We start from the raw sequence: 9,976 nt of genomic DNA on the forward strand, positions 1-9,976 counted from the left end.
CAAAAAAGTTACATTAAGACAATATTTTCTTTAACGTCAACTACACGTCAAACATTTCAAACTATTAATGCAAATACTTCATTACAACACTATACTGAAATTGCTAAAGTATTTTTCCTATTTTAAGATATCTTCATTAAACAACTATGTCACCTAAAAACAAAGATACTGCAACAAAAAAACCACCTCTCCAAGTCTTACGACCCAGTATTAGTAATTCTAGCCTAAACTATATTCCAGACGATGTCATAGAAGGTATGATTATGACAATTTTATGTTTAACGGCTTATGATTTCCTAGTAACAGTAACTTTTCCTCGTACTTTACGTTACAGTAATTCCATCACATATATACAACACACGGTTTAAAGAATATAATAATATATTATTATAGAAGGATAATATATATAGGATAATATAATATATTCATAATAACGTATAACTTACTTCATCTCTGTTTTAATAATAGTTAATAATATTTAATAACTAGAAATTGCCCGCGGCTTCGCTCGCTTTTTAGGGGTTGATTATTATATGTTAAAAAAATAAAATTCGGTTCATTGATTTGGTCTTGAAAGAGCGACTGAAATACAGACAGACAAGAGTTACTTTCTCATTTATAATATTAGTATAGATGGTAAGATAGTTGTTTAAGGAAGTACAGTATATTAATTTGTGCTTCAAACTTTTGTAGTATTGCCCTAAAAATGTTCATGTTCATGTTTCTATTTAAAATTACCCCGTAGAAAGTTATTAATGAGTAGATTTTGGAAATAGGTTTTGAAGAAAGAATAAACACTGGTATATCTTGGACAATTGAAGAAAAAGCAGCGCGATACCATAAACAAAAATATAATGTAAAGAATATTCAAAACGTTCCATTTTCGAAAGCATTACAAAATAAAATAAAAAAGAGTATCCTAAATGGATTTCTCGATGAAAATTCTAATTTCACCCTTAATGAACAATGGGAAATATTACTTTCGATGGCTGTATGGGATAACGAAAAATTTTCGAACGATGAAGGAAAAGAATGTTTTAATAATAACAATTCATTAACCGATAATATGATTGAGTTGATAAGGACCGCCGTTCGACGTGATGACCGAGAAATACTTAAAATGAATTTGAAAATGGTCAATGTACTGAGAGTGAACGACTGTGAGGTACGATGAGGAAGTATGATTTATTATATTCCGAGTTTAATTGATTACGATCGTAAACAAACGAAACCATTACATGTTTTTCTCGTTTGGAATGTCTATTTGATTCATAAGCTTTGATTGATTGATTGTGTTTGATTAATTACTCAGTGTCGTATTTAATTTAAATACAAATAATCATTTAGGTTTATACTTGTTATGATAATTTAATTCGAGTTTTTGACAGTCAATATGGTCTATTTTGAAGAAAACATGAAAGTGTTTGTAACTTTTAGTAAACAGAAAGATTTCCTTTAGGTTTTAAAAGTTAAATTATTCAAATTTCTCTTTTATAGATGACAGATTTTGATGAATCTTTGACGGCATTTACAAAATTATCAACTTTAAATTTGTGTGCCAATTATATAACGAATGTCGACACGAATTTCCTTCCACGAGGATTACGAATACTAGAATTACAAAACAATCGCATCAACAACGTGGAGACATTTGTTGAACACTTACCGCCTAGTTTGCTTTACTTGGGCCTCTCGAGGAACATACTCAGCAATGGTTTGTAAACAACTGTATTTTCTTTAATGTGACAATATGAACGTTATATTATATCGTACTAGTTACTAGCCGCGGTTTCTTTGGCGTGTTAGGAGTGGCGGTCGGGCGATGTTTGGTATAAAAAAGTAACATATGTCCTTCGGATTTCTGCGTGATTCATACCAATTTTCATCAAGTTTGGCTATGAAAACGTAACTGACAGATTTACTTTCGCAATTTCTTTATGTTATAGGTGGCAAAAGAGCAGCGGGCTGACATGGTGGAAAGTGATTACCACCACCCATGGACATCTACAACACCGGGGGCTTTATGAAATTAGTATATATATATAATTTAAAAGAAAATGTTGTATTTAGAGCCAAAATCATAAATTCAGAATGGACGTAACAATGCATTTGTAACATCATAAATAAAATATTTAGTTTAAGAAACAGAAACATATACATTTGAGTTGGATTGCTTGTTAATTTAAACATTAATTGAGAAATAGTGTTTCATAATAGGTATCAGTCCATAAACTTAAATAAACAATTCAAAGTAGAGTCTTTAATATTCTAAAAGTACCTCTAATATAGAATTAAAGATGCTGACTGACTGACCGACTGTAGACTTCGTTAGGTGTTTTAAATCGTCATTTCACAAGAGTAGATTAGAATAATATTCAAATGATATAGGTATATACTTTCGGTGTGAAGTTAATACCTCTGCCGAAGACGCCCCCGTAAATGCAACGATAATAATACCAACATACCCTTGAAAACGCAACAACATACAATTATTTATTGATGTTTGGTTATTGGTTACTAGTACTGATGAGTGAGTTGTAGCCAGTCAAGCCTAACGCTCTACCACTAGTTATTAATGTTTCTACATTTCAGAATCTAACACAATATCTCTTATAAAATATGGAAACAACCAAAATTTGACAAAGTTTTCTCTAATAACGCATTACCCGTTACCCTTTTATGAAAAAGATAATTAGTTATTAATATTATTAAAAACAATTAATAGGTTTAAGTTTGAAAATAAGTTATTCGTTTGTATAAGTTCATACAAATATTCGGATCTATTTTAGTATACTGAATAGTTATGTCGATTTTCTCAGAAACAATATAATTAAGCGATACGTTTGCTACGTTTGGAAGAAAAAAATAGTAATAATAGTAGTATTTATTATTTTTTGTAATTTTTAGATGGCGTAAGTGGGCTATCAAGACTACCACATAATATAACGGTGTTAGATTTGTCAGATAACGACATCTGTGATATAGAAATGGTACTAAATGCACTAGCAGTTTTGCCCGGTCTGATAGCTTTACAACTCGCTGGAAACCCTTGCGCGGTACGATTTTTAGTGCATATAAATATGTATAGATGGCGCTATAAATTATTTTTCTTTTAATAATAGTTTATACTCCTTAAACAACATCAATGATCAACATTATACCATATAACAAGCTGTGCCTGCGACTTCGCGCGATTGAATTTAAGAAAATAAAATGTAGCCTTAAAGTTACTGCATATTACAATTAACTTCTATCAGCCATCAAAACCATTTCAGCTATTAGCCGAAACAAACAGACAAACATAAAAAATTTGTAAAAAAATATTTTTTTCATATATGTGAAATTGTACAGTCAGAGTAAGAAAACCTTCGTTAGTTTTCAAATTCATTCCTTTATCAAGTCGTTAACTCTTAGTACCTTTAAAACTAAAGCTCTAAACTCTCACCTGCATATAAAATAAACTTACATAGTATCATAACTTGGTTCGTAATACTGTAACATCTTTGGACTACATCTAGTTTTATATCAACCAGAAATCTTTTTAATGGCATAATTAGTCATTCCAAATTTAAATTACATATGAAATCTTCTACTGAACTGTCAAAATATATCTGTCATTGTCATATATTCTCGATCGATAAAGCAGAATTTCGCTCATACTGGGCAAGCGAAAATAGATCTTAAGGTGACGAACGTTTTCGCAACCCGACTGTACCTTATATATTATAAACAGACACTCGATTGGAGTGTCTATTATATGTGTGGATGCATTATATATATCATATGTATCGATATAAGGGGTTTATGATCTGATCTAAAAATCCACGAGGGCTCGCCCCTCCACGCTAAATTGTCGGGGTGCAATAGCACGAGTAACGTTCTTACTTAATAAGGAAAACTATTTAACAAGGACAAAATTAGCCTCAGTGAATAAATCATCGTGGTAGAGTTCACAGCTGAGCACGAGATAAATTATAAAGACAAATTAAGCACATGAATCAGCGGTGCAGGCTTGCCTAGGTTTGAACTCGCAATCATCGGTTAAGATGCACGTGTTCTAACCACTGCGCCATCTTGACTCTCAACGAACATCACGTGTCAACACGAACAATACGTGTATGGAGGAATTACAATACATAAAAAGTTTAGTTTAGTGTAGTTTCCAAATTAAAGTGGGCTCAACGAATGAATTTATTATCCTAGAGGATGTTTGGAGTAATAGAATTTGACATAATAACTCCTATATAGGTTGTGTATTTTAAAAGCAATTAATCCAAAACATTTTATGTAAATGTAGTTTATTATATCCCTTATAGAAAACAAGAAATAGATCTTGTCTGAGTCTATTCTATTTTGGGACAAAAATGGGTGTGTTGCAATTACACTTTATTTATCGTTAATGAAATATGACTTAGCTTAATTTTTTTTATGGTATAGGTTGGCGGACGAGCATATAGGCCACCTGATGATAAGTGGTCGCCATCACCCATAGACAATGAAGCTGTAAGTAATATTGAATGAAAAAGTCAATGTGCCTTAAAACCGGAACACAACAGTACCTACTAAGTACTGTTATTTGGCTTACAACTTATGAGTTGGTGGTACCTACACAGACGGGCTTGCACCAAGTAAAGGTTCTTCAAGGGTTTCTCACAATTTTATTATTTGACCCTCGTCGAAGCATGTGCGATTTCTAAGCGTAGTACAAATACTCACCCAATTTACAAATATCGCCCATTTATAAATATTGGTTAAACCTATTACATTTCATAAAAGTACTACCATATTTAATTTTTATCAGTAGATATTAATCTTACGGAGATTTAGGTGTGTGCAGCATATGCCCGTGTAACATTAATGCGACTGCCGAGACTGCAATGGCTGGACGCTCGAGAAATTCTACCCACGGATAGGCCTTTAGAGCCGTTTGAGCCTCACCCTGATGACTTACGCTCTGCTTACTTTAATTTCACTGTATTTCGAGTTATGTCTGTGCCCCAACCACCTAAACCTGATAAGGTAAAGAGTGACAAATGTATACAATTTCAGTACATAGTAATTGAAAAATACGAGCTCTGTGTGAATTAAGAATATATTGTTACTTGTTTTATAAATAGATATAGAGAATTTAACAAAAAAGAAATATATTGTAGCCTAAGTCCTAAACTAAGTACTCAAAATCGATCCATCCTTGCAGAAATTACAGAAAGACAGGCAAAAATTGTAAAAAATGTTCTTTTGGCATATGTACCGTGTATATATACATATGTATTGATTAAAAAGGGCCATTTTAATATTATTTAATAAATAAATAAATTACAAACAGACCACAATTTTATTATATGTATAGATGTTGTTTTAAATAATATTCTTACTTGATTTATTAATTGGAAAGCAATCCAAGCTTATGACGCGATACTCACTAGTCGATAGTTAGAGTATCACTATAATTAACAAGTTTATCCTTTTTTAATACTATATATGTATATACATACATTTTATCGGCCTTTTATTAGTTGATACTGCAAGCAATTCTTTGAAATCTCTATAGGGTGCCGTAACAGCTTTTCACGTTGAATTGGAGTTGCCTCTATTGGATTCAATGCGTCGAAAATTTTTAATGTTCCGCAATAACGAGTCTCTTGTTGAAATGTTACCTCCGCCCGAGGACGATGATTGGCCATCCGCCGCACCGACTCCCTCATTTGCAGAAAGTAAACTTGCTGTGGGTATGTTTTATAATTAACTACTTCATACTTATATAATAATTGTTATTATAATGCTTCTTCAGTGCCACACATTTCTGTAGTTGTAAAAATGTATATAAATATATCAAAAACAGTTAATAGTAGCACATTTTTTGTAAAAAATACTTGACGATTATTGGGCACTAATATTATTTGACAGTACATCAGAAGGTCGAAGAGTAGGTCTGTCCTACTAGTTAGGGCCTGTGGCTTGATAGGTCGTCAATTTTCAGGCAAAAAAATAACTGGGTTCATATTATGAAAGAATGGTAGTTTGGGCGTGCAAAATTACTGAGTGCTTGATCTTGTAAGGACCGTTTCGTATATATTTTATTAAAGCTTTTCCTTACTTCTAGTTATACTGGATATGAGATTTTTTAATCGCAGTATTTTATGTTTACATCTCTTCGTATTTCAGGTATATTATCCCTTTTTTAATAAATTTGAGGATTTATTAATTAAACGTAACTCACACATGATTACAACAAATGTGTTCTGCAATATTCATAAGATATTCCATAAACGAAGACACAATTATTAGTATGTCTCTTACCTAAATATTATTATGCTTATTATTTTAGAAACGTCAAAATTACGAGCCTCTACTTCATGTTATGAAATGGACATCTACAATCATTTGGTGGCAAAGAACTCCCGTGAGATCTGCCATTTCACAGTGTTCGAGAGTAATCGTGTCCAATGGAACAAGATAATGAATTTCCAAGAGCCAACCGTTAAAATATTTTGTCCGAATCTTTTCGCTTTGAGAGACACATTCCGCACGGTTATTACAGTTAGACTCGTGTACACGGTGGTGAGTTTTTCTTTTGATAATGAGCAAATAATGGAATCCACGTAAGGTTTTTTATTACCTGGTATCATCGTCTGGCATCATTTTTTTATGCGTCGTCTTTTTCTTGTGTGTTTCTAACAACCGTCATAATCATCGAGACATGATAGCTGTCATCCCTTATTATTTAAACAGCTGAAATTTTTAATATTAAATATGACTACATGATACATAAATGTGGAGTCTCTATTGGTTAGAAAACAAAAAGTTCTACTCGTAGTTTTAATACAATTTATTGGATAAAAAAAACCCTCGAACATTGTCTAAATGATCTCTATATAATAGGTTGGGGAAAAAGTTTCTTCGTATTTTATATGAAAATTCAATAAGTTTTTTTTGTAGTTTATTTACATTTGACTAAAGTATGTAGGTGCCATTTTGTTCCATAACTTTTTGCCATCTTGTTGGTAGTGACATGATCCCATTGCTGTAAAAAATTTGGGGCTTCTGATCGAAAAACTGCGACAAGTGGTTTTGGCAGTCCTCTCGTGATGTTAACCTGACACTACCTAAGGAATTCTGCAGAGACCGAAACAGACGAAAATCTGAAGGTGCAAGGTCAGGACTATACGGCGGATGCATTAATACCTCCCAGCCAAACTCTCGTAATTTTTGTTGAGTGGCTAAAGATGTGTGAGGTCTAGCGTTGTCATGGTGAAAAACCACACCCCTTCTGTTGATCAATTCTGGCCGCTTTCTCACAATTTCTTGCTTCAATCTCATCAATTGTTCGCAGTACAGTTCTGAATCGATGGTCCTGCCGGGCGGTAACAGCTCATAATGAATGATGCCCTTCCAATCCCACCATACACACAGCATTACCTTGTTGCGAGTTAATCCGGGTTTTGCCACAGTCTGTGAAGCTTGACCGGCCTTTGACCACGATCTTTTTCGCACGTCCTTGTCGTATGTGATCCACTTTTCATCACCAGTTATCAGCTTCTTCAAAAATGGTTCGGTTTCATTACGTCGTAATAAAGAATCACAAATGAGTACACGGTTCATTAGGTTACTTTCAGTGAGTTCATGAGGCACCCATATATCGAGCTTTTTTGTGTACCCAGCTTTATTCAAATGAGTCAAAACCGTTTTGTGGTCAATTTCCAGTTCTTCAGCTACATCGTAACTACTAATATGCCGATCTTGCTCCACTTTTTCAAAAATGGCATCAATTTTGTCCGTAACAGGACGACCAGAGCGAGATGCATCTTTGATATCAAAATTTCCGGCTTGAAAACGCTTAAACCAAACTTGCGCTACTCTCACAGATACTGCATTAGGTCAATAAACATCACAAATTTTTTTCGCGGCTTGAGTTGCATTTTTACCTTTTTTATAGTAAAATTTTAAAATGTATCGAATTTCTTCTTTAGATTCACTCATTTTAACAACAACAAAAACAAATGAAAATCACACAAATTCCAAATTTGAATTTGGAAGTGCCTTCTTTAAAATTAAAACTTTTTAATGATACCAAAACCAGCCAGATACAAATGGTATAGCCAAAGAGATTTTATTACAAGTTCATACATACTATATGCGAAAAGACTTTTTCCCCAACCTAATATTTTTTCATGCGAATATACTTTATTTGGTTCGATGGTACGTTTCTCCTTCCAAAAATGCAGCAAACTAAATTTGATTTTTTCATAGAGTTTACGGATCAGAAAATGACGTAACCTGAGTTTTTGTCCTAGAAAACTAGAAATAAAGGAAGTCACCTGTAACAGATACATATATAAATTTCCTTTCAACAGACAGTTGTGGGTAAACAAAGTAAGCCTGATAAGAAAAGCGCAATGTCTCTTAGAACTCCAGGCGAGCAACGAGTCACATTGGCCTCCATCAAATGCGTGCTCAAACGGCCGGACTGGAGCCAACCCTCGCAGCACTTCCATTGGGACGACACGCTGATCACAGACGAAGCTATCCATTGGGGAGATGGTGACCTTTCTGTAATAATTTTAAATGTTTCACTACACTAACGTTCGTCCGTTATAATATTCGACCAATGTGTCAATCTAAGGAAAACGTACAATTTTCATGTTTTGAATATTTTATAATTATTTTTATTGGCAACACTAAATATAGTCAATTAAGCTCATCAATAAAATAAGAAATTGTATTATCGTATGAAAACAGGGGTGATAAAGCGGTGGCTTAACACTTTTGTTTTCACTTCAGCGGCAGAAGTATTTGCTTAGATATTAACGTATGCTCATTCATGGTTTTTTTTAATATTCCAAATCAAAAAATATGGATATATAATTTATATTAAATCTTTTTTTTGTTGTTTTTTAGGAATAGATTTCTCATTAACTAATTTTATTTGTATTTTTTTACTTTCATAAGTATTGTATGTTAACTTACCAATTGCATTTGATACAGTAGTTAAAATTATTCTGTATATTTTAGAGGATGTTAGAGTGGTTAGAACGCATGCATCTTAACCGATGATTTCGGGTTCAAACTCATCTCGTGCTCGGCGGTGAAGGAAACCATAGTAAGGAAACCTGCATGTGTCTAATTTCATCGAAATTCTGCCACACGTGCATTCCACTAACCCGCATTGGAACAGCGTGGTGGAATATGCTCTAAGCCCTCTCCATAATGGAGGAGACCTTATCACAGCAGTGCGAAATTTACAGACTCTTATTTTACTTTACTTTTTTTACTTTCTACTTTTCTTAAGCTGTCATAAGCAATATTATATATTACAACATTTTTTATTATTTGTTATACAGATATTACAGTATACTCTAGCAGCTGTGAAAACGCCAAAAGGAAAAACTGATTCAGACCCTGGTTCGACCAAACAGTTTCCACCAGAAAACCTAACCTGCCACTTTGGGTTTGGAATAGAAACTTTACGATTATAAAATAAATGGCTTGAAACTTTTTGTTAATCGTAATAAAATTTACAAGATTTATGGATTTTATTTTTTAATTTGTCTCAAAATATATATGACATATGTAGACTAGGCTCCGCATCGATACAATAAGACTTCATAAAACGGTTATATCTTAATATTCAACTTTATTAGTCACTATAGTTTAACCCACAACTTTATCAATCATCCTCATATTTTAGCCAAGCAACACAACATCTTAATGAATTTAAGCTAAAGCTTCGTCCGTGTAAAAATCCGTTTGATAGTTGTTGAGCTGAATGATGGCAGTCTCGTTGCCATTAATTTGACGTTATTGCTATTGATATTGCATCTTTCTTTCATCATTGGTATTCCAGTATGTACTCAGTACGTGTTCATACTGTTTAAACACATAGACAATAAATCAAATATTTGTGTATTGTAATAGTTCTGGGCATATAATTCGTGGAATGTTTTTGTCTCTGCTAAATACTAAAGTATTTCGGACA

At 33.1% G+C, this 9,976-nt stretch overlaps 1 protein-coding gene across 1 annotated transcript; it reads left to right on the top strand.

Moving 5' to 3' along the window:
* Nucleotides 1-146: 146 nt before the first annotated feature.
* On the top strand, nt 147-9,476 carry LOC124530931. Its single transcript, XM_047105303.1, has 9 exons — nt 147-255; nt 777-1,165; nt 1,498-1,714; nt 2,908-3,056; nt 4,828-5,019; nt 5,552-5,729; nt 6,329-6,561; nt 8,355-8,552; nt 9,342-9,476. The coding sequence occupies exons 1-9, from the start codon at nt 147-149 to the stop codon at nt 9,474-9,476; spliced, it is 1,800 nt and encodes a 599-aa protein (XP_046961259.1).
* Nucleotides 9,477-9,976: the final 500 nt, after the last annotated feature.

The sequence above is a fragment of the Vanessa cardui genome, chromosome 7 (assembly GCF_905220365.1).
Source record: "Vanessa cardui chromosome 7, ilVanCard2.1, whole genome shotgun sequence".
Lineage (NCBI taxonomy): Eukaryota > Metazoa > Arthropoda > Insecta > Lepidoptera > Nymphalidae > Vanessa > Vanessa cardui.

Bases quoted from the DNA above. Each gene is read 5' to 3' on its own strand.
- LOC124530931 (XM_047105303.1), top strand. From the start codon at position 147: ATGTCACCTAAAAACAAAGATACTGCAACAAAAAAACCACCTCTCCAA. The intron at 3,057-4,827 runs GTACGATTTTTA...ACGGAGATTTAG, and splicing joins TCGCTGGAAACCCTTGCGCG to GTGTGTGCAGCATATGCCCG. The intron at 5,730-6,328 runs GTATGTTTTATA...TTATTATTTTAG, and splicing joins AGAAAGTAAACTTGCTGTGG to AAACGTCAAAATTACGAGCC.